The sequence below is a fragment of the Abramis brama genome (genome assembly GCF_963993115.1).
Source record: "Abramis brama genome assembly, chromosome: 21".
Classification (NCBI taxonomy): Eukaryota; Metazoa; Chordata; class Actinopteri; order Cypriniformes; family Leuciscidae; genus Abramis; species Abramis brama.
The window spans coordinates 7,263,311-7,288,524 of record NC_139983.1 but is presented as its reverse complement, the minus strand read 5'-3'; the positions used below and the strand labels follow the sequence as shown (position 1 = coordinate 7,288,524).

Here is a 25,214-nt window from a genome sequence, read left to right as displayed (position 1 = left end):
TGAAATCAGCTCTAGTAGCTCTGCAAACTTCTTTTAAAGTCAACATGAAATAAAAATCCTTTAGATTCTCAGGGATCAACAATAAAGATCTTATTAGATTACAATAAGGATCAGACAATCTTTTATTCGTTGAAATTGTTCATATTTTTTAATCTTAATTTTTAATGAAAAAATATTATTTCTTTGCAAATATGAAAATACATTGCTAAAAATGTTTATAAAATAAATATTGACATATTTTTTTAATTTGAATATCAATTATCAAACCTGCAGCAGGCTTGTGCAAAATTCAGAATTTCAGAATTGGCCTCCATTCAATTCATGAATTGGACTTTGAATTGAATTTACTCCGCCCCACAGGACGTTGAATTGAATTTGAATTGGGATGACAGGAAGTGGAATTAAATTCAATGCAATTCAAAGAAATTCCACACAGTCACACAACAGAAAGAATGTGTTGAGTCTCGCATGCATTCAGTGTTAGGAAGGTTACTTTGGAAATGTTATTGCTTACTGTTATTAGTTACCCATTATAAATGTGGTTTGGATTACTTTATTCGGATAACTTTATCAATGCAAAGCAATTTCGTTTTAAGTTGATTAGTAACTAATTGAATTAAACATTTTACCTCAGTAATACAACTAAATACAATTACATTAATTTTGTAATTTAATAACAGAAATTTCATTTCACATAACTATTTACTCCTCAACCCTGCATACATTTTGTTCTAAAATAGATATTGATCAAATGCTTGAAATAAATTACCCCCCTCAATGTTGTTTAATTAGTTTTGTTCCAATGTAATTTTCATTTCAAAGTAATCACACAAACACAAAGTTGTTGTAAATGCAGTCATCATTTATTCCAATGCAAAATATTAATGAAATCCTTATTTTCAACAGTACAGAGAGGGAGGAGAGCATTTGCAATATATGTAACAACACTGTCAGTAAGAGCAACTTGTCGTCTATTAGTTGATGACCACTTAGAGCTGGAACTGGCTGTTTCAGAAGGATTACCATGATCTTCATCCTGGTTTGACTGGATTGTGTAATCGCTGGTTTCACAGTACATCAAGATTTCCTGATGTTTCTTCTGTAGGAAAAAAATACATACCTCAATGTATATTACTCTTTAAGAAAACAAATATTTCTATTAATTCCACAATTGACAATAATTGTTTTCTTGATTTACAATAAGTAATAAGTAAAAAGTGTGCTTGCATGCTTTTAAACACATATGATATCTAGTGTTGGGGGTAACTCCTTACAAAGTAATGCCATAATAATACAATCATATTTGGCTGTAACTGAGTAATGTATATACCACATTAATATTACTGTTACTGTTGTGTTGTGAGTTAAAGGTGTGTATGACCCTTTATGAGCTATATGCCAGGCTCTTGCTGTGTTGCACTACAGTAATGCAATGAGTAGAGTAATCAGTTACTATCCATAGAGAATAACAAGTAAGGTAATGCATCATGGTATTTTTAAAAGTGAATAATGTGTATTACACGTTCTTGAGTAGTGACCCCAACACTAGTTATATCAAATATCAGTTGCATAATACCATCAAGAGATGGTTTTCAAAATTGAAGACTGTCTGTCTGTTAACTTACTTGTAGATGCCTTTTGAAATTTGAAGTAGCCTTGATGGAGCCACAGTCTGGAGCACTGCAGTGCTTGCATATGGCTCTGTGGTTTCCAGGTGTTCTTGATGGAATTGGTTCTTCAAAATGAACTAGTACAGATGACCTTTTATGCCTGCTATTATTTTCCATGTCACTGTTGTTACAGGTGTCAAATCTATCAACCTTTGTAATCTGAAGTTGTAAGGGACTTCTGAAACTTAAAAAGTCCAGTGTTGCCCATCAAATTGTGCTTTTAATTACTTTCGTACAAGTAGTTCAAACTAATATCATTTATAATGCAATCATATCTGGCATATACTGTAAAGCTTCATTGTTAAACACTTCACTTAAAATATGTATATGAATTTCTTTGAATTTTTATTGAATTGCAATTCTGCTTACTTTAATTCAAATTCGAATTGTAATTCTAGATCCTGTTTTTGACATCAATTCAAATTCAATTCAAATTCAAGAATTGAATTGGAATTAAGGAGTCATTCTCAATTCAATTCTGAATTGTGCACAAGCCTGACCTGCAGTACTTTTGTCATTACATTAATTTGGTAAACATTGACCATGAGCAAAGAGTTTAGATGGTTATGACAGAGATAAGTATAATAGCTTTCATAAAATTGAGTTAAGATTACAAGAAATTAGTGATATATTTGAATGTAAAAATGACTGTTGAACTTAATTCACGTTACTGGTATCATTGTGCACGATTTAGTGCTGAATGTTTTAAAAAGGAATCTTTTTTTTGTTTGTTTTTTTAACACATATTTTGCAGAGTATAGTAGTCTTGTTATTGTTGGTCAAATAAGAAATAAGAATCTGGAATAAGTAGGTGCAAAGTTAATAGGATTTATTAAAGGTTTAGAGAGAAGTTGCGTCTGGGAATAAGTTGCCACACATGTAGGATAGTTATTATAACACAGCCTAGTCAAATGAACTGGATCAGAGAACTGACTATTGTGCAGCTGGTAATTAGCAGGAGCGCATTCACTGTATTTAGAGAACAGTGTAAATGTAGTGCAGAGCAATTCAGGACTATGGATTGAATCATTAGATTTAGCATGTTTCATTTCCCTGCAGAAGCCCTTTGTAAGGTCGGAGGGAATTAGCTGCAGCGTTTCCGAACAGAACTGAGTTCTATTTATAATCATGAGCATTAGCTGATATCGGCATGCCTCAAGGGGTGTTTTATTTTTATTTTTTATGTGGCTCTTTTTTTTTTTTTGTCTGGCAGTTTTGTGTGGATGCTGCAAGGCACCTTGTCCTGTCACATTGAGTGACTGTGGTTGTCCTCGAAGCCTCGTGTCCACTGTGATTGGCCGTGTATTGTATGTCCTCAGGCCCACAATGCACTTGCTGGTCTCCTCTGTCACGGATCGCACTTGATACCCCCACCTGGTGGATCGCAAGGCTTCAACCCCATCACTTAAGCCACATGTTTACATTTACTGTATTAGTCACATTTAAAGAAAAGTTCTCATTTCTAGCATTTTTGTCTTATTCAGCTGCAATGCAATCAAATGAACTTGTCATCGCCCACATTGTGTGTGCTGCAAAACTCTGCTTTTAGACAGAATAATTGCATTCTTTAGAATGACTAAATGAATGTAATTATCTTCTCCTCGTCATCAGATGCGAAAGTGTTTCAGTAACCCCCCACGCGTTTCACGAGCACCGGTCCCCTGAGCGAACGCGTGTACGGAGCCAGCTGCCACTGCAGTGTCCTTCCCACACACACACACACACACACACAGGAGAGAAGAGCGAGACGGCTCGAGGAAGGGCTCGTGACAGAGATTGATCTGAGAGAGAGTGAAGCGCTCCTCCAGCAGATGTTTGTCTGGATATTGAGAGGAATGTCTGAACTGACACCTCTGAGGAGATGATCATACACAACTACACTTGTGGGTGGATGGCATTTGCACGTGATGTGGGGGAAGGACACGCATGTTTAGGACACGCACATATGGCCACCCTGGAAATACAGCTGTATTTTTATTTATTTAATCCTTGTAAATACTTCTTTGACTGGAAATGGCTTTCGAATGGGTTGTCTTTTTAAAATAAGATGAACTAAAAGGCCTGCCAAAGCCATTCAGTTCATTAGGAAACCTGCAGAACACAAACTTACTTAAATTACTTTAACAGCAAAGGATGTAATGCAGAAACATTTCTTGACTTTGACATCACTGTCAGCTTATCCCAGTTTCTTCAATTTTCGTATCACAAATATATTTAACTATTATTTTTAATGTAAATTTTTTTTAAATCATGCAGTATATTATAAAAATGGTAATCCAAATATATTCATCTAAAGATTTCTGACAACAGCGCACTTTTCACGTTTAAAAAAAAATATGACGTGTACATCTACAGTACATACATCCTCTACCTGCAGGGGTGGCGTTACTTGTTTTTCTGGATTTAGTTATTTTGGTTTAATGAGCATTTGACGTCTTTGTTGTAGTAGTTTCTACGTATAACCATTGTCAGTGTACTAATAACAAAACGTTAGGAGGTTACATGCTCTGAAAAGTGAAATGATTCCCTGGACATAAAAAGGTGTCATTTCAACAACCATTATATGATATTTTAGAGCAAGGCCAGATTTCTCTCCCCCCTTTTTTTTCTTTTGTGTCCATTTTAAGGATCATTAAACCCTTTTTCTCCATTTTCCGTGATGGTCCCATGGTGCAACAGCCAATGAAACCTCACATTGTGAATAATGGGGTCAGATTTGGTATAAGTAGTGTTCCATTTTAATAAATGGGGTCAAATGAGGTATCAGGAGTAAAGGAAGGTTATTTCAATGTCTCAGAACGCCTGCAGACGTCCTCTATCTATTATGATTCAAGCTCAATCTAAAAATATCCTATTTAATATAAAATGCTTTGAATTTTGAACAAATATCAATAGTAGTTTTGACTAAAGATATTTTAGAGATCTTGCAAATTTACAGTTCCAGTAATTTATTATTTATTCCAGTTTTATTATTTATTAATATTTAATAATTAGCTTATTCTCCTTAAGTCTTTTTTTAAATTTAAACACACAAATGTAATGTTAATGTACAGACAATTTTAAGATGTTTATATTTTGTAAAGATCTACACTTAAAAAATTGGTGTAGGATTTTTGAAGCAATTTTTCACTAATTCAATTTCCTAATTAAAAGTAACGCATTGAATAAAACATGATATTTTGAAGTAGAAAGACTGAAGTTGTATTTTCTTGTAAAACCTGCTTCAATAATCTTTTATTTACACTAGCATTTAAAAAAATGTCCCCCAACACTAGAGTGGTTGTTTGGATGGAAATATCTAATTCTATGAATTGGAAAAAATGTGGTTTTCATGCTTTTATCTTGGCATTCATACTCCCTGTCTCAGCAGTTCACAATGCACCAAGCAAGGGCCGTATTATAATTTGTGTGTGTGTGCGCGCAGGAATGTCTCCAGCAGGGCAAGGTCATCCACTGTATCTGACAGTCATATTCTATATTCCACATTGCTCATTACAATGTGGAATATAGAATATATAAGATAATACACTGAATCTAAAAGAAAATGATAATGCTAAAAAAGAAAATGCTTGCCAATGACTGAAGGTAGTCACTGAGGGCTGCTGACGGATTGGTTGTCTATGGACTTTGCACAGCTATTACTGCTGGTTTTGATGGCTGATGGTATTTAATCAGTGTAGCTGGTGTTACATGACAGAAATGATTTAACTAGCACCTCATATTTGCATGAAGACAAGCAACGGAGTATTTCACCCTTGTGAAATGTTACAAAGGATATGGCCATTACAGTAGGGTTGGGAGTGAACCCATTTGCAGTGGTTAACCTCCCTGCTTATATTAGCCTTGTGATTTGAGGATCTTTCAAACATCTGAGCCCCAATCCCTGGCTCTGTCATTACTGTCGCGGAGGGCAAAGACCGTTGAAATGAATTTAGGGAAATACACAGATTTCATTTCATTAGATCTCTTATGGGAATCAAGCTGTGTTAGGTAATCAGGACCAAATCCCCCCAATAAAGGTTGTTTTCTTTGAAATTCTCAATATTGTGATGCAGATATTTTTTTCAGCAAAAAGATCAACCTAATTTAAAGGCAGTACAACAAATATGCCATGATGTATACAAATGTACTTCATAATTGAAATGCATCATCCTTTAAAGAAAATAAAGCTTGCATAATTTATATATTTGCATCTCTTGTTATGAGATTCATAATTTTCAGAACAACTCAAAGAATAAATTTCGTCGTTCAATACTCTGTTTGTTATCTAGAAAACAAATGAATTCTGATTTTATTTATTCATTTTTGTCTAAAAGATTATTCATGTTGTCTAAAGATACAGTAAATGGAGTATATGAATTGTTCCATACAGCCTGTTCTGTTCAGAAGTGTCATTTGGTGCTTGAGACTGTTGTCTCTACATGAACAACACAGCACAAATGAATTAAATAAGACTTAAATGTTTTTTTTTAAGAACATATGCTTCCACCATTTTTTATTAATAAAAATATAACTACTTGCACAAGCACACTGAGAGAACAGTACAGAAATATTTGAACCATATCCTCTGCAAAATTAAGAAGTGCAGAAGCATACACCAAAATATAAGCCTCATTTATCCAACCAGGAATCATTAAATTGGCCCCTGAACAAAAACTAGGGCTGGGTAATATGAAACTTATTTCCCTTTTTTCCCTTCTTCTAGCGTGCTAATAAACAAGCTGCACCATAACAATATATGAATAGTTTGTCTTTATAATTACAAAACCTCTATTGGTAATACTATCTACAGATGAGCATCTTTATTTCAGTGTATCTTTCAGCATGTTTGGCTAACAAAAAATAAATTGCTTTCAAATGAGGTTACACAATTAAAGGTGTAAATGTTTGTCTTCTTATAAAGAAGATTTGCTGTGAACATGCTTGGGTGTTGAACAGTGCTCTCAGTAAATTAATAAAAATAAACGCAATCTTTGCAGAGCTGTAATGAACATGAAATCCCAAAGCACAATTGAAATGGTCTCAGTCCTTTCAAGCCTGCCCACGGTGAACCTGAACAGTTTGTGATCCTGGAATCGTTGTGCTTTGGAATTTTATGGGGGAAAGTGTGCAAGTTGATCAACTTTATATTTATAAATTATTTCTCATTCCAGATGACTTTCAAAAACTTAATCATCTTGCATTTGGCAAACAGAACGGTACACCTGCACATACATTTGCAAAGTAGTCATGGGTTTGGCACATTCACAATTGTAACATTTCAGTGCATTGTCACTTTGGAGGGTAGGAGGAGTGGTTATTGCATTCAGTAATGGTACATGTGCAGTTGTTGTTGTTGTCCATGCGCTGGCGAGATCTGCCCTCGAGTGCCCGCTCGGCCTGCAGGGGGCGATCTGGGCACAACCATCTGCTCGCCTGTGGGAATCTGCTTGAGAGGAAGAATGCGCTGTGCCATCCATCACTGCCAAAGCTCTTTTTGCCAGTAGAACAACACTGAAATTGCATTCCTCCCTTCAGCAGCATAGAAACGCACGGCTGCATCCAAGCTCACACACACTCACTCAACTCTTGGCACAAGTTATGTCGCATGCTTATGAAGGGAGGGGGGGTTTGTGTGTACATGCATTGGCAAACTGGCACATGGCATGCAACTGTTCTGGCTGTCAGAGGCGGCATCCATACTGTAAGCGCTCAGGAAGAACGGGATGGCAAGCACTGAGGGAGGTCGAGTATGATTGTGAAGTTTCTCACTCTTGAAAGAACATTGAGGTCTATTGCCAGCATTTGTGGCATGCTGTCTGTTTACCAAAAATGTTTGACTTCTTCAGTGAATATATAAAACCGCATTGGTGGCTAGCGGTCATTGGTATTATTAGTCTCAGAAAACAAATGAGAAATGCTTTTACACTTGTAAGACATTTACAGTAATAACAATGGAAGACAGAAATAAAAAAATAAACCACTGTAAATGTATAACTGTTTCCCTTTCTGTGGTAATTGACGGCATGCCGCAGATGATGTCCATAGACGTTAAGAATAACCCGAAATATTGCTTTAAGGCGATTTAAAGAGCCCCTTGTAGGGCACAATCTGTCAGCAGAGCCACTGCTGAGGCATTTGGAGACGTCATTTGGCAAAGCAGATTTCCATTGAGAGTGGACATAACCATATTGCAGACTCATCAGGTGCCATGAAAGAGCTGCCAATTACTGAAACTCAATCTCATATTTACGTCTCTAAAACAAAACTGCTGCACATATATTGTGTACAGATTACATTGGAGTTGGTCAGCAGGACAGGGACTCTCCCGTCTGAGAGAGGCTTTGTCTCTAGACACCGACCCAAACCCCCCCCCCCCCCCCCCCCCCCCCCCCCCCCCCCCCCGTTTTCTGGAGAGATTCATGACAGCCTCCAGGATCCTCCGAGTGTACAGAGAGATACGACCCCTAGACAATACACGTATTTGGGTGTAAAATCCCGTTTCCATGGCAGTGAGTAGCAGCATGAGTAAAAAGCACACATGCAGCACTGTATATGTATGAATGTGTATGTGTGATAGAACGGCAAACAGCATGCGCTGAGCTGAAGGCAGCTTGTTTTTGTTTGGGACAAAGTATTAAAATGTTGAACAGAACAACATTACATTGTCCATCTGACTTAAGAAGAGCCAGTCTCTAAGCCTCCATATGGGTTTCCCAAACTTGCCTGACCCAGCAACCCCTGTCCACTCTCTCCTCCTACTGTCTCCAAACAGTTTCAGCGGTTTATGAACAGCTCTTTAGGCACAGGCTATATGGCTACAATTCAGTCTACATCAGGCATTCCACTGCATTATGCACAGGCTCCAGAAAGCATGCTTATAGGCAGAATATCAATCATCCTATCAGCTACCAAAATAAGACAAGAGATTTCATTAACACAACCATTACTCAAGTAGAAAGAAAAGCAAAGAATCTCCCAAACAAGGGCTCTCCCATACCATTGCCTCTTAGAGACATATTGCCATCTTACTTTTAAACAGAGGTTACCGAACGATTGTTAGCAGCTAAACGATTGCTTCTGAGTTCAGATCTTTGGGAAGGGGGGAGTTGGGGATTTATAAGTAGCATAAACATTTCCTTGTTGCTAATCCTTTCCCAGAGGAACACTTTAATAAGATTAACTATGATGCTGGATATGTGCATTTATTTATCATCTTGCTCAGTCTTTCACACTGCTTTCGTGTGCTACTGCAGCGTTTCTGCCACTCGCCCCTCAGTATTCACAATCTGTCTGTTTCAAGACGACACTTCAGGGAATACTTCCACCATTTGTGCTTGCTGATCTTAAAAAGGAGAGAGGTGGAAAGGAAAGGAAAAGGGTCCCTCTCGCCCTTTCGTTTTGTAATCACAAGAGCCAAGAGGTGGAGTGGCAGTGCACTGCACGTGTCATGCTCTTGAGCGGTTGGTCTCTTACACATAGTCCTGCAGGCTGTATCCAGTCTTGTTATCCAGTGGTGAGAGAGAACAGTACTGGTGCTGGAGCTGCTCCTGTTGCTGCTGCTGTTGCAGAAGTTGCTGTTGCTGCTGCAAGAGGAGTTTGTCTGGAGGGAGAAGTACCAAATCCTGTGGGCCGTGTCGCTTACCCGAGCAGGACAGACAGAAAATGGATCCCCCCACGAAAAGGAAACCAGACGAGATGAAGGCTACGTAAACTGCACCGCCCGGCTCAAACTTGTTGCTTTCGGGCACATTGGCGTCTAGGAAACTGACTATAACCTCATTCGTGTACCAGGAGGCAGGAACGAGGCAGAGGAAGCCCGAGGCCAGAAAGCATGAGCCGGCCGCCATGGCAGCGTGGCGTTTAGCCCGGCGTCCTCCACCCCACCGAGTGCACTTCAAACCCAGAGAGGCCAAGCACAACCCCAGTGCTGCCAGCACGCATGAAAGCACCATGGTGGTGCGTGCCGTCTGCAGGTACGCGGGCAGCGCCAGCACTGAGTATTTAAGCGTACAGCTGAACATGCCAGTGCTGTACCAGGTGCAGTCCATCCACAGACCCTGCATCTGTGAGATGGCCGTGATGATATTCGAACCAACATCCGCGCTCACCTTCCAGTTGGGCAGTAACGTGGCCACCGTGGCACCGAGGATGCCTAGCAAAGCCAGCACAAAGGCGAAGATCTGCGTGCCTGTGGACGCCATCCTGCCGCGCTCCTGAACCCGGCCAACATTCACACAGGCTTCGCTCAGTCCCTTCTCCTTCGGCAGAGACTCCTCAGCACCACCGCCAGCCTGAGGAAACAAGTGAGAGAATGAAACCAGTGTCCTCCTCCCCCAGCGCACTGTGAACAAAGAGAAGCGTGAACACAGGATGATGAGGAAGCAGGTTCCTGACTGTGATTTTATTGCTCCCCTGTTCATGCCTCACACACACATCTAGACTGGAGAGCTGAGTTATTAGCAGGGGGGTAGTAACGTTACATGCACGCATTCATGCGATATTTGATAACTGGAGTCTGATTCAGTTTTCCATACGGTCAGGTAAATTAAATAAAGTATCGTTTCAGACATACGAGAACACATTTTTAATTTCGTGTTACTAAGGCAATAACAGAAATATTTTAGGTTATGACTCATAGCGGTTTATAACACGGAGCGGAATGCAGAAATCCTGTACTTACCTCGGCTGGTGCAGAGCGAGCTATGACGCGTCAGGTTTCCGAGCTTACACACACACACACACACACAGACGTATACACTGCTAAATACATAAACCGAGTATAAACGCCCTTATATGTATCGTTAGCGATCGGCTCATGGTATCCGTGTCTCCAGCAGCAGCGGACGTTAGTGATGGAGAGACGAGACTGTTTTCAAAGCTGCTCGAATGATGCCCTACGTCACGCAGCTGCGAGCTCTCAACTTCCCGCGCATGCAAGTCTGTTATTTGCTCTCTTAGCGATTTAAAACCCGTCTATTATCGCATTTAGTAAGCTTTTCGATTCTATTTAATGTAAATATTCAACGCTTTAACTCATCCCATTTTTCTCATAGAAAAAAAAAATGTTTAACTACAAAATTAATTTTGAAGGAGAGCTTGGTTTGTTCATATTTTAATAGTGTTTTATCAGCTAATTTACCGGCATATAGATGAAATGTTTTAGATATTGAGTAGATAAATTCTTACTGAAAAATATGGAAAGACGCTTAAATATAAAAAATATTAAAAAATATATATTTTTTTCTTGTATTCAATGCATAACTTCTCCATCATTGTTTTTTTTTAACAGCCTTTTATCAGAATATATGCTGTTTAAATTTTTTGTAATACGTTTATTTTTTTACTGAATGTTAAATGTCTAGAATTCTAACAAGCTGTAAAAACAGAAAAAAATATGATGTTTTGGTATTGTATACCAAAACTCATGTCCCAAACGTCCCAAACTCAAAACTTTTTCTGACACAGACCATTACCCACTTTGGCAGCTACAAAATTGTGTATAATGGTAATGTCCCTTTCACCTGCTATACAAGGAGTTTTACTATAGTGGCAAAGCACCACTATCACCCTAATCATAATTCGACTTGGCACTGAGCAGCAACATTCAATCTGCAGGAGGATGAACTCACAGCTGCTGCCCCTCCATACCCCCTGCACCCCCACCCCTCCGTCCTCCATCCGTCCTCCATCCGTCCTCTCCACGCTGCAGGGTGGGAGTGGCTATATGCCATTCGTTTAGAAATGACAAAAGGACAAAACCAATGTCATCTATCTATCTATCTATCTATCTATCTATCTATCCTGTTTTTTTTGTAAACAAGTTCTGTAAACTCTTATCAGGTTTAAAAATCAGGATTTCTGCACAGGTGAAGCTGAAGTTGTAGCATAGTCGTATATTTAGAAGTGATTCTCAGCTGACATGCATTTGGGTGTTTAATGTATGTCCTCACATTGGAGGACATACATTAAGTGCTGATGCTTGGATTGTGCTGAATAATAAATAAATAAATGTGTAAGGGGTGCTGTTGACATGTACTGTATCCAGGGAATATAGATGTATTGGTAGCTGATGTGTTAAGGCACAGAAAGCTATGCGTGTTACCTTGAGTTTATCACCTCTAGCTTTCATGTGCAGAAGCTTGAGTGCACATCAAAACTGTAATTTTTTCAGGGAAGGGGTGTTTTTTCCCCCTTTTTGTTTGTGTGCTTTTTTATTGTTTAGGATGAGATCCATTTGTTTATTCACAGTTGCTGTTGGAGTCATTTCATTACCCTGCTGTAGCGGTTTGCCTGTAACGCAGATGTCAAAATGGTCTTATTGCGACTGCTACAGAGATGGCTGTTTAAATTCATGATAATAAATGGAAATTACTCTCTGCTGTGCAAGAGTGGAGTGCATGGGTTTCCACACTACCTTGATTTATTGCCTGTGTGCTTTTTCTTGTGAATTTACTGTTCAATGAAAATGTTTGAATGACGGAATGAATGCTTGAATCCCAATAAAACCAGTGCACTTTTGGGTGCCTGAAAACGCAAACTTTTGAAAACGGGTTTCAAAGTGCAAGTTTTTGAAAACGGTCTCTGTGTAAACAACAAAAACGCAAATCTCTGAAGACGATGGCGTCATGCACATGCGTATTACGTGCTCAGTCTATAGTGTTTCATCACCTTCTAATGGCCTGGCAGCAGAATACAGCGCTTTAGTCATTTTCGCGGATCCGTGTGAATAGGGATCGTTTTGACAATGGTGTCGTCTGTATGCGGAAAACTTCTCCATTTTAAGCACATCGTTGTCGTGTAAACGTACCCTTAGAATGCTTTTCACTGACCTGGCATTCTTAAAGTTTTTAAATATAGGGTCACTGGGTGTTTGACCCTCTTACCATGCTTACTCTCACTGTCCATTTTGCCTTGTCTTTAGCCAGACACCTTAAAAGCCTGTAGTCTCATAGGCTGGAGAGAGACTCCATGAGAATCATTTCACATCTGAGAAGCACATCAGTAGTGCCTTTGGTTCTCACCAATGCCTTGGGCGATTCACGGAGCGTGGGACGAACAACCTCACAGTAAAACAAGCCTCTCTAGCAAAAGCCCTGTCAGCCTCCACTGTTACATCCTCTCTTTCTGCTTCTTCATCTGAGCTGAAGTAAAGAGTGGTTGTCTTTTGAAAGTGCTGTCATGATTAATGTATCCATACTCATTGCAGGACTATTTTCTCCTTCCCCTCACTGTATGCATTCCCAGCTGCGGACTCCATTGTTCTCTGGCAGTTATGTAAAGGAAATAATGGTTACTCAGATTGCCCTGAGGGACTGCCACCTCGATTTGATCATTTTCCATTCGAAATGACAAATTAAACTTCACACCCTCTGCAGTAATGAAGCACTTCTGCTCAGGTGCAAATAGTGGTACGTTTTACTTGCAATGTGTGAAGGTTGTTAATGACAGTAATGTGTAATGTTTTTCTTCTTGTAAGATCACACTCAAAGACAGAAATGTTGTCTGGGAGAGAGTCTGAGAGAGAATAATGGAATCGCAGGCCGTGATACTGACTAACTACAAACAATGTATTTTCAGTGGTCAGTTGCATGGAGTTGATTTAAGGTGACAGTTTCTCAGAAGTCTATTTTATCAGAAGAGAATTATTGGTTGGTCAAGGGTATATTATCGGCAAGCTGCTGCGTATATCCATATATAACTTTATCTGGTTGCTCCTAAATCCTGTTTCTTTGTGAATTGTTAAGGACTTGAATGTACCTGGTCAAAATATCAGACCCCTGGGAAAAAAGGGCTTGAGTGTTTCAGTTTAAAACCAGCATCCCGGGTGGGGTAAATGACAGTGGGCCAAATTGATTTCCTGAATGTGTTCTCCTCCTGCACAGCTGAGGCAGATGAGTAAATGGTTCCTGAAAGCTCTTGTCACATCTTCACTTCTCTGTCATCTCCAGTCTATTGCTTTTTTGTAGCCTTAAACCCCAGAAAGGAGCTTCAAAGCTTTGTATTCTGCTCTTAAAGTCCAAGAGTGGAATAATCTAACCAAAGTCAAGTAAGTTAAGAGTCCTGCATGATTGCAACTCAACCAAATGTTTATGCTTATGTTAAACTACAGTGAGCCACGCAGCTGAAATGCAGCACAAATCAGTTTGCATTTTCTTCTGTTTATCTCCATCCCACATGTCCATTATAGGGACATTCCCGCACATTTTTATAGAAGACTGAATAATGCACAGGTATAATGTACTGCTACAGGTTTGTAACTGGTTCGGGAGCAATCAAAATTATGTTTTCACACCACAATTACATGAGAGAAACAGGTTTTAGTCTGGGCACCGCAGATGTCTGTGCCGGTTTTGCATAATGAAAAGAATCACCGTTCCTTGAGCTGATCTGTGAACCAGGGCAGATAAAAGCTGAGCATCCCCTTACAGCAACACTAGGCTTTGGTAATAAGAACATTTAGGAAGCAACAGTGTAACAAGAGACTTACTATTCACATTTGAAGAGGCTTGTTTTGATGGTCCTTTAAACAGGTGTTACTGTAGCAACCGTAACTGGCCTGTCATCGTGCAGCATCACCGAACGCCTCCTCTCTCAACCCTCTGCTTTTCTTCATGCGTATATTCCTTTTTCTGGCTAGTTTCCATTCCGTTTCTCCCCTTCACTCGAGTGGGAGTAGCTCCTGAATATGGTCTCCATGTCTGACTCTAACACTGTTGTGTGTGTGTGTGTGTGTGTGTGTCAACACCCCGCGGTGTGCGTAGGTGGATGTGGGGGTGGTGCACTTCACACCGCTGGCTCAGCCCCAGATCCAGCAGCCCTTCAAGCTGGTCGAGAAGATTGTCAAGAACGCCTTCCAGTTCCGGAGGAAGCACTGTCGCAGAGGACTCCAGTAAGCATTTCCCAGGCTTTCTATCAACTACTTTTCAAAACTAGTCTCTTTGCTTCTATTCTCAATGTGTTTAATCTGGCTACCTTAACCAGGGTAGACACAATATTAGAGGTGAATGAAACAAGATTGTGAGAGATAGAAGTACAGTCCGTGTAATGGCTTGTACTGTTGTGTAACGTGGTGCATCCAGCAAAACATGGTATGTCTATTAAAAAAAAAAAGTCAGAGGTGCCCTGAACCTGAAGTTAATCAAGGTGTTTAATAGAAACAGGATTACTACACACTTCCAGGCTGGTGTGCAGTGGGTTCAAGCTAAATTCTGCAGGAAATTGGTTCTCCTCGACCAGGATTGGACACTCATGACTTGTGTGGACAAGGAACTCGTGAAAACAAAAGTTGTGACTTTTAACTACAACCTTTTAGACAGGCCAAGGGTGTGTTCACACTTGTAGTTCGCTTGGCTCGTCTGGTCTGGACCAAAAAATTTTTAGTCTTGGTCCTTTTAGCGTTCACATTAGCATTTTAACACCGCACCTAAAGATACTGAACCTAAGGCAAAGGGATACATTCACAACCTGAATGGTCGGCTTTTATTACGTATATTTCAACTTACCGAACATCCAAAACAATGCTGTGTTCGTGGCTAAATGTGCTCGTTGTATGTGCTTAGTCTTCATATGATTGTATTTTGACCAGCTGAGAAGTCGTGAAGAGCTTATAAAGTGTGTAAAGGAGTGTATTTCAGCGATCGCACCAGTTTGTTTGGAAGTGGACCAAGACCCATAGGGTTGGGTACCGAAACCGGGCACCGATATGGAACCGGTACCTAAGTAACTGGTATGTAACCGGACCGAATCAAAACGCAGATTTCGGTGCCACTTAAATGACTCAGCTGTCGGTTGAAATATCTGCCCTCTGGTTCTCCTAAACGGACGTAAGAAGCATCATCACTGTGATTGCTAGTTAACCCTTTGACGCGTACAATCGTTCACGCCGGTGCATTGGCTGGCACTGAGCCAGACACAGACGCTCTTAGCGCTGTCATATTATATCACAACTATTCAGTGTTTTCAACCACATAAGGTTTATTTTAGGTTCCAGATATTTAAATACACATAAGTACTAGCAAAACAACATTTATAGTTAGTAAAATACACACTGATGTCTATGGAAGCGGCAATAACAATCCTTTCAATTATAAATTGATGACGTGTTTAGATACACATTGTGTAGGTAACTAAAATTTACTCTGTTCTTATTACACTTCACCAGCCACTTACTTTAATGTATATCGGGAGAAGTGAATGAATTGATGTGTTGTAGGCCTAAATCTGACAGATACAATTCTCTGAACTGCCGTGCGTACTAACATGGCGCCCATTGTGGGTTATAGATCAACTAACATGAATCATGATCATTATAAAGGTTTCTTAAATGACAAAACACATTCACTTATGTATTTAAGAATAAAAATATCAGCCAAAGACTGACTGACATGTAACGCAACCAATCACTGTTCGTTTTGTTCCACGTCATGTTTAGTGTGAATATGTAAAGCTGATGTCCATACAGACCGGAGTACATCTAATAAATTATTCATTCAAGAATGTTGTGCAAGTTTACTGCAAGAATAGAGTAATAAACCTCACGTACTTTTGAAAATCCAGCCTTCATTTGATCCTGCTGTCACAGTTGCAAATGACGGCGTTCTTCTACGATGGGTTTCGATATTTACTCTACAATTTTAATATATTCAGTTTTAAGATTTTTTTATTTTATTTTTTTCAATAAAAAAGCCGTTATTTAATGTCATTCACCATCGTTTTGAGGCTCTCTTTTTATTAAAGTATGGGTTCAAGCAGCGTTTAGGCACCAGTACCATTTTAAAAGTATCGATTTGGCAGCGGTATCGAAAAAACCCCAAATGATACCCAACCCTAAAGACCCATCTTTCCGCTTGAACAGGGTTTGGATGGCAGCGTTCACATTAATTCAAACAAACCGCACTAACAGAGCAATCGCACCAGAGTTTGTTTTAATCGAACCAAACATGCCAAGTGTGAACACACCCCAAGACCCCAGTCTATCCCTGGCAGAGTCATTTGCATCAGACTGCTTACCCAGACTAGGGTCAGTATATAAAAAAAAAAGTAAAAAAAGGTAACGCTTTACTTTAAGCCTTTATGTATAATGGATTATAAAACTATTATGAAACTAATTATGCCTTGTAATGCATTGTATGGTCTCATGAATAATTGTAACCACATTTATAATGCATTATTCATTGAACACCACTGGAGTATAATCCTTTAAAACATGTCAACCAATCAATATCAGATTTAACTAAGAATCTGCAAGTATTATAATGCATTTTAACTTTGGTTACAATTATTTATGAAAAGATATAATGCATTAGCCTATAATGTGCATTATAAATACCTTCATAATGCATTATACATAAAGGCTTTAAGTAAAGTGTTACAAAAAAAGGATTGGAAGTAACTCAGCAATTATGTATCATTGGAGTGAGGAGTGTGAGGGCCATTTGGGCAGATTTCTGGCTGCCCTGCTTTTCTTCACGTTACCTCATGTGAACCTCGCTCCAGAACGAGACGCTGTGTGTCTGCATCAGGTCAGTTACTAGTTGCCATGTCTTTCTTCCTATGTGGAGTAGTGAATCACATTAATGAAAGTATAAAATAGTTTAAACGTGCTCATGTGAATAGCTTTTATATACAGTAGTTCTGTTGGGTTTGTTTTGTTTGTTCTACAAATAGACATGACTGTTTTCCTCACTAAAACAACATTCGGACAAAATAAATACATTAAGGCAATTCTAAGATGGAACATCTGTAATACAAGCAGCTGCATAAACCACATGCGTCACAGCGCTTGTCAAACAAGAAAAGCAAAGCGAACATCCGCACAGACCACATAACGCCACTTCCATGCAACTCGTCAAGTTTTCTACATTAACTCATTGTGTCAGCGTGTGATGAGTGTTTTCTTCTTTCCTGCAGGATGCTGTTCCCCGAGTCTCAGCGTCTAGAACTGACGGAAGAGTTGCTGCGCAGTGCTGATGTGGATCCCACACTGCGGCCCACTGAGATCTCCATTTCTGAATTCAGGGCTTTAGCAGACGCCTACAGCCAGCTTTGTAAGGAGAATCAAGGCCTCATCGACTATGAATTCAGAGAGGAGCTGAAACTCAAGCATCAGGAAAAGAGACAGTCGGGCAGCAACCGTAAAGGGCTTCACCTTCACCCCACAATAGAGGAAAATGTTATTGGCAACCGCTAACTCAGAAAACAGCAGACTCTTAATGTGACATTTTCAGCAGCTGGCATGAATTGCACTTTTTTTGGTTGTTCTTGAATGGAGTATGCAGACAACTAGCCAGCAGTGAGCTAAATGTGGCTAAATCAGCGAAAGATTTAAAAAAAAAAAAAAAAAAAGTGCATTGGTTTTGACACTTAAGCACTCTATAAGCTGTAAGGAGCTAAAAATAAAGTTATGGTAGAAATTTAAACACATTGTGGACTGCTTTATAAATAGGAAGAAAAATTACATGAATCAAATCAGGCTCGATGGGCTTTATTTATGAAACGTGTATGCACAGATTTGATCTTAGAGTGTGCATACAGTAAAATCCACGCCAATGTTCATATTTATAAAAACAGTCTTTGACGTTTCAACGCAACATTAATAAATGAGGCCCCTAGTCTCACACTCTGTATTGATCAGAGGAAGAGACAGGCTTGCCCAGAAAACCATATCATAAAACAGCTATAGGAATGCTTTAATCATTTTACAGCTAGAGGCTGACATCCATCTGTTTGCCATCGTTACCTAAAAATAATTTGACTTTGATGAATAAATTATTTAACATATTCTTTTGGATACATGTGTGCTAGTAAGATTGATGTTCTTTGTGTGTCTAAGACCTTACTCTTGTCTTTAATGTTCAAACTGAAAGCGTGATTCATGCGTGTCGTTTTACAACGTATGCACTTTATTACTTTGTGTTTATCAAACAGCAAAACAAAGTTTGTGCTTTTTGCAGGTTACAGGATGTCATTAGGACAAAAATAACGTAATCAGACACCTTTTATTACAGTTTTTGACTGTGAAGTGTCAAACATATATAAACTCTTCAAATTAAGTCACAGTAATCCATGAAAAAACAATATTTACACATTTGAACATTCTAAAAAAAAAGGACAACTGCAGGCTTTATTTTAGAGGTACATTTCCATCATAGCACATTTAAATTCCTGATTGAATGTTTACAGCTGACCACTTTGTTATAATAAAGGAGAAATTATTGTTAAACCATCAATCTCCTGACAGATTCTTAAACCAGCCTATTAGATACCTATTAAAATGAAATATATATTTATAAAAACTTGCTAATAAATAAAACATTTTATACAAAGCAAATCCATGATAAAATCCATAATAAAAGCAATGCTTATATTTAAAGCAAGAAATGTATGTATTGTCCAAAACACAAGGCAAAAACCTGACAAAATTTGGTTCTGTAGTTGGATAGCTCTTAAAATGTGTGCATGACTTTGTCCTTCTTCTTGCACAGCATAACCAAGACCAGTAATTTGGTTCTCTGGTGCAAAACAGCTGCTATGTGGGCAGTTCAGTACATTAGTGCTTTGGATCATGGAGAATTACTCAACGCTTAACGCCATCTTTAATAAAGGTCTGTCAAACGGTGGCTCCACAAAAGAAAAAAGACTCTGAATTGACTGGCCTTCAGGTGCTTCCCTAAAGTTGTCTGGTAACTTTGGAAAGGCTACATGGGATAATGTGTCTCCACACCAGATCAAGCATACAGGTGTTGAACACATGCTAATCTTTGTTCTATGAAGCTGTTGCGTTCTTTGCCTCTGTGGCGTTGTCATAGAAGAAATCCTCGTTGACCACAGAGGTCAGGCTCTGCACGCTGAAATCCTTCTCCAGTAGTGAGTTAAGATCCACGTTATTCGCCATCACCTCGGTCTGGCTGTCCAACGAGCGGCTGTGTCGACGCATGTTCACTAGGTCCGCCTGGCTGCGTCTGTGGCTACCCGTGCTTCTGGCAGACTTACGTTTGAACGCGCCAAAGTGAGCTCGCTTTATAGAAGACCGTCTTTCAGGAGAGTCCACTTCTGCGCTCTCCGGCTGCACGCGGGGTGCAGGAGTCTGGGAGTCCTCTGTCACCCGAAGCCTGCAGAACTGGGCCTCGATGGCACTGGGATCGAGCCACTCCTGCTGGTTGATGTTCTCGTGGTCCTCATCACTGATGATGCTGGATTCCTTGAGGTCGCTCTGCTGATCCAGAGGAGCGCTGGCACTGCTGGTGTTTCCACTGCTCACACTGGCTGAATCTGAATCTGGTAGAGACGGCCTCAATGGATCATTGTTGGGGTTGGAACTGTCATTTATAGGCAGTTTAGAGAGCCAAAATCCTCGAGAAGAACCTGTGGTGCACACACAAACGCAGTCGTGGATCTTACTGTCAAATATCAAAGGTCAAATATCGTCAATACATCACACCATGTCTACACTGTCGAAATGCAATGCGTCATCACATGCATCTAGTTGACAAGACACCCTATTTTTGTTCTTAACTTGCCACAGCTACACAAGTCTCTTTGTTTTGACATTTCAGAGCAGTGGTTTTCAATTCTTGTCCAGGAGACCAACGTCTCTCTATTATCCGACACAGATTCAGATCATCAGCTCATTAGGGGAGAGCTCCATGAACTGAACTTGTGCTGCGTCCCAGTTCGCATACTATCCATCCTAAATAGTATTCGAAATTAGAATTAGTGTCCCAAAGCATAGTATGTTGAAATGAGTATTTTTAAAGATAACCGGATGGTCTATTTTTTCCGGTTAGAATCCGAAGTGCAGATCCGTGCACACGCTAACGGCTAATATTGCCCACAACCCATTGCGCGTTGGACGAGTATTCGGTTAGAACTACAAACACGAATAAAGTGTCCGACAAACAAGTAGAGCGGTTTAGATAAAGGGGTTTCAGTGATTCATAATCCGTATCTAACTTGACAAAAAGATATTTATTCAATGTGATCCACATTATATTTAATCTGCAATAGCATTGATAACTTTTGTAGTATTACGTTTGGTCATTAACTTTTAATTGCATCAATATGCAAATTGCAAACACTCAAAGAGAGTTCTACGCATAAAAAACCCACGACTGGCAGATCAATGCGCTACAACACTTCTCTCCGATATGGAAAGAGATTAAATTAAACTGAAAGTGGAGGATTTTAACTGTGGCAAGATGATTGACAGTTACAGGCATCCTGTCACCGTTTAAACTGCCATGAGCAACAGAGCTGTCCATTAAAGAAGCAATTATGATGAAGTATTATGTCCCAAAGCTTGCCTACGTTTCTGCTACACACTCAAAAATATGTACTTCTTTACAAAAGCAGTACAAACGTTTAGGCAGAGTATAATTAGGCAAATTGAGACGCAGCATGAGTGTGTCAGAAAAGAGAGATATACAAAATGTTCAGAGCAGAGGGTCTCCAGGACCAGGATTGAAAACCACTGCTTTAAAGTGAATTGATCCAATGACAGATAAATGACTGACAGCCCAAATTGCTGCGCTGTTGCTGTCCACCATTTTGTCCATCGAATTTTCTTCACTAGTTATCCAGAATGGCTAGTTAGTGTAGTTTTGTGCATTTTGTTCCCGAAATTAGGCAGCAATCTCAAAAAATGCAAGCGTTTGATCAGACATGTTGTTTTTTATGACACTGACCTTTTTTCATTTTAAAATATTGTGATATTTTCTCCATCAAATAAAATGATTATGAATAAAGTGTGTGTGTGTTTAGGCCATCATATGTGTGGATTATTTGGTTTTATTTAAAAAAACAGAAGCATGCTGAATAGACTCTGGTGTGAAGCTTCGGTTTCAACATCTGGTTGTTCTGATAAGTAATAAATGATATGACATGCAGCTGTGACAAAGTTAACTTTGTTAAGTTAAAAATCTAGAAAAACACATAATTTACCCTTGTTTGCATCTGCAAAGTATCCGGTACACATTTTTCTGTGTGTTAATGTCACGTGTTAATGATACTTGTATGTCTCCTTGTAATTGCGCTATTTTCTCGTCTTCTACCATATTTTTGTTTGTTTTTCAACATAACCTGATACAAAAGCTTGTCCTTTCTAATTTATGATAAACTATCATGTACAATAACGAACGAGCCAACTCGCAATATCCTTTTGTTTGACAGACAGCATAGCGACCCTTAAAAGTTAACCAAAATCATATGGTTGCTATGACCATGGTTATATATTTTAATAAGTTCTGAAGTTCAAAGCCAGCTTGTGATGTAGTCATTTTTTACCAACGGTGAACAGACTTTGAAGTCTTGCCTCAAGATTATAGCGATTGATCTGTAATGTGCAGCTTTAACACTTCCACAGTGATGCATCACAATGTTGGCCACTTTTTCCAATCTAGACACATTATCAGACATGTGAGTAAAGGGGAGGTCACACTGACCTAGCTTAGCAGAAGCTGGCAAAGTTTTCCGAAGGGGAGTGAGCCTCTTTTTACAGACTCTCTCAGGATGTTGCTCAACTCTTTGCATGTTTCGACGCAAGTTCTCCCGCAGAATGGAACGCATCACCCTGATGATGTTGACTTTGCACTCTGGGGTGCTGCAAGTGAGAGAAAAGTCAAATGTTAAGCTCTGTATGGAATAAAATGGGACACTTAAGTTTATAAATGACCAAGTAGATAATTCTTACCTGCTACACAGCTGGAACACCGTCTCCGGCCTGCCCTCTTTCTGGGATTTGGTGTGGATCAGCTCCCAGATGCAGTCTGTGTCTTCAGACAGCATTAAAAGGCAAGGTTTATTATTTGTACATTTAAAAATAACTGTTAATTATTACGGTCTCTATGAGCTCAAACAAGCCAGACGTGTCTCTTACCTGCAGTATTGCCCAGTCTGACCTGTAGTGCTGACAGGGGAATGAGCCAACGAAACTTGAATGGATCCTGATCTCCATGGGCTGATCTTGAAGTTGGCTGGCAAACAAAGGATGCATATGAAATTAAAGGAATGTATATTTTGTTTTTAATAAAACTGTACTATGTGGATGTATAAAGTCTACAACTTCAAATCACCAAACACCATTTATAAAAAAGCAATCTACAAAACCATTTTGTTCCAAAATCTGTTTTTTTATATGTCAAAAAAGGATGATGACTGCTCATATTTATATTTAGTATTGTTTTCTAAACTTGTCACAGTATAATGCATGAAAAAGAAATGACAAAATGACGGGACCCCATTAAGGAGCTGCGAGAGTAATTAGACTCACCATCTTCTTTCTCACTTTGCTGTTCTCCCTGTACAGCAGTATCACAGCTCTCTTAAAAACTAAGATAAATCAGAGTCAAGCAGATATGTTAATTTTAGAAAACGACAGAATTATTTGTCTTTGAGGCTACAGAAGTGCTGCCAAAACCAGCCCAACACACTTTCACAAAGCTATAAAAAGCTCTGCAAAGTTCAAGCCGAGTGTTGCATGACGTAAGAACTTTCCCATATATTGCCTCAGAATATTTAAGAAGTAGATTTAAAAATTACTAACATATTAAGGTATAAAACATTTATTTTGGCACAACTAAGAATGTAATGGTTTCGTGGGAAAAGAGCAAAGCCTCACCAAAAACAGTCAGCTCAGGGTCCTTTTTCATACGGCCCAGCGATGGGAACGGGTTGAGCCAAATCACAGAGGAATGCATGAGGAACTGTCCCATGGAAATCTCTGTGACCTGGGAGAAAAAGAGGAAGAGAGAGACAGATGATAACTGAATATGCAGTTAAATCAGGGTATTACCCTGGTGCGTTCACTAGATATGCATCTGTACCTCTTTCTCAGCGCCATTTTGCTCTGATACCAGCTGGTCAAATACTGCACCATAGTCTTCGTAGATCTTCTGCATCTCATTTATGTGGCTTGCAACTTTCTCCATTTCCTTAAGTGCCTCTGTAATAATAATAATAAACTGTCTTAAGATACATTCAAACTGGGCTTTGATTCCATACACCAAACTGTTCACTGCAGTTTGTAGGGGTGAAACGATACCCTCATGTCACGATTCGATGCATATCACAATACTGAACTCACGATACAATATTATTGTGATACTCCAAGACATATGATAAAAGGTTAACAAAAAATGTACAGTTTGATATTACATTGTGGGTGTAAATGTATAGGCCTGGACTTGATGCATTGAACCCAATGCACAGGACAATAATGACACCAGAATAAAAATATTCAAGAATCTGAAGCTGAAAATACAGAATTATTTTAGACGAATATGCTTGCACTCTGACACTGACTAGACATATTTAAAATAATCTAGGCCACTTTTTACTGGTAACATCAGACATTTGGCATTATCAGGACCCACAAATATTCCGCCATTGCATTATTATACATTATATTCAACATTATCTATATAGTAGTGACACTAAAATTCTGAAAACTTGAATTTTTTCTTTCACAGTAATTTTTTTTATTTTAGGTGAATTATACACAATTCACATTGTCACTATCCACGATACATATTGTTGCATTTTTGTATTGCGATATATTGTGACATGATATATTGTTACACCCCTTTGACATTCATTCATCTTGTAATGGGAATGCCCCAAAAAAATCCCTCGGTGACATTACTGGGAACAATACCAGAACTGTGTTTAGTTCCCCCAAAAACTACAATTGTCATACTGTAGTTTACTTGCCCTCATGTCATTCATGTTATTTTGAACAATGTCCACACTGGCCCCTGGTCACAACGTGCTTTCATAGCATGGAAAGGGCAGCTCAGAGATTTCCTCAAAACTCTCTTTAATTCTCAACAACCCACTAAAGCAGCCCAGGTGATGTACCTGTGAGGTGGTAGTGTTCCTCACTGTCCGTGTCCGTCAGAGACACCAGCTCGCGGAGCAGCAGGGGGTATTTCAGCACTCTCTGCACTGGTTTGATGAGGTAGGACTCCAGTGTGGTCGAGTGCTGCTTGGTGGGATTCTTTGCATTGAGGAACTCCTTAAAGCATCGATCTGTTTTGGCTGGAGAGAAAAGACAAATCATAAATTCCAGCACCACCCACTGAGCTAGAAAGTGTTTTCTGGATGGCCACTGCAGGTAAAATGCACACAGGGCACAAAAATCTCTCCACAAGGAGGCAGCACAGGCTCCCTGACACCTCATTAAAAACACTGCAGTATAAATGCAACACTGCAGACAATGAAACAACACCAAGGTGAGGATGGAGCAACTAGATTTTGTACGTCACGAAGCCTTCTGACCTGTCTTGGCTGGAGTTTGGCAGGAGTTGGTGAGGGGAGTTAAACACCACGACAGCACGCAGAATGATAAATGTGGTTCAAATCAAGAGGAGCTATTAGAGCAGTAATTGAGGCACTCCTCGCCCCAGATGGATTGACACTTCAGGGAGCAATTGGCAGGCAATTAACAAGACGACACGAAAAAGTCGTTTTCGCTTTGCAAACGGAAACCTTGGTACAACAGAAGCAGTGTGTGAGAATATACAGTATAATTATGAGCACTGCTGACAGACAGCAACACACACACACTCC

At 39.4% G+C, this 25,214-nt stretch overlaps 3 protein-coding genes across 7 annotated transcripts in view; 1 reads left to right on the top strand and 2 right to left on the bottom strand.

Moving 5' to 3' along the window:
- Nucleotides 1-18,440, top strand: part of tfb1m (transcription factor B1, mitochondrial) — a 32,315-nt gene extending 13,875 nt beyond the window's left edge. The window contains exons 7-8 of the mRNA XM_084096050.1: nucleotides 14,414-14,541; nucleotides 17,562-18,440. Of these exons, the coding sequence (XP_083952176.1) occupies nucleotides 14,414-14,541; nucleotides 17,562-17,841 (408 nt within the window). The 3' untranslated portion in view covers nucleotides 17,842-18,440. The remainder of the gene's footprint in view (nucleotides 1-14,413; nucleotides 14,542-17,561) is intronic.
- Nucleotides 8,844-14,379, bottom strand: LOC311071621 (claudin-20). 3 transcript variants are annotated; one of them, XM_084096053.1, is made up of 2 exons: nucleotides 14,140-14,379; nucleotides 8,844-9,943 (listed from the first exon to the last, which is right to left on the bottom strand). In XM_084096053.1, the coding sequence occupies exon 2, from the start codon at nucleotides 9,851-9,853 to the stop codon at nucleotides 9,122-9,124; it is 732 nt and encodes a 243-aa protein (XP_083952179.1). In that variant the 5' UTR covers nucleotides 9,854-9,943; nucleotides 14,140-14,379; the 3' UTR covers nucleotides 8,844-9,121. The 3 variants fall into 3 exon arrangements, with proteins under 3 accessions (XP_083952179.1, XP_083952178.1, XP_083952177.1); XM_084096052.1 differs by lacking the exon at nucleotides 14,140-14,379 and adding an exon at nucleotides 10,333-10,470 and having other exon boundaries at nucleotides 8,979-9,943; XM_084096051.1 differs by lacking the exon at nucleotides 14,140-14,379 and having other exon boundaries at nucleotides 8,979-10,190.
- Nucleotides 18,441-18,530: 90 nt separating the features above from the next.
- The window catches only part of tiam2a (TIAM Rac1 associated GEF 2a), a 108,832-nt gene continuing 102,148 nt past the window's right edge, over nucleotides 18,531-25,214 (bottom strand). For all 3 annotated transcript variants that reach the window (XM_084096044.1, XM_084096045.1, XM_084096043.1), the window contains 8 exons: nucleotides 24,504-24,683; nucleotides 23,471-23,589; nucleotides 23,266-23,374; nucleotides 22,918-22,976; nucleotides 22,525-22,621; nucleotides 22,339-22,420; nucleotides 22,091-22,248; nucleotides 18,531-20,015 (listed from right to left, as the gene is read on the bottom strand). In XM_084096044.1, coding sequence (XP_083952170.1) covers nucleotides 19,417-20,015; nucleotides 22,091-22,248; nucleotides 22,339-22,420; nucleotides 22,525-22,621; nucleotides 22,918-22,976; nucleotides 23,266-23,374; nucleotides 23,471-23,589; nucleotides 24,504-24,683 — 1,403 coding nt within the window. In that variant the 3' untranslated portion in view covers nucleotides 18,531-19,416. The remainder of the gene's footprint in view (nucleotides 20,016-22,090; nucleotides 22,249-22,338; nucleotides 22,421-22,524; nucleotides 22,622-22,917; nucleotides 22,977-23,265; nucleotides 23,375-23,470; nucleotides 23,590-24,503; nucleotides 24,684-25,214) is intronic.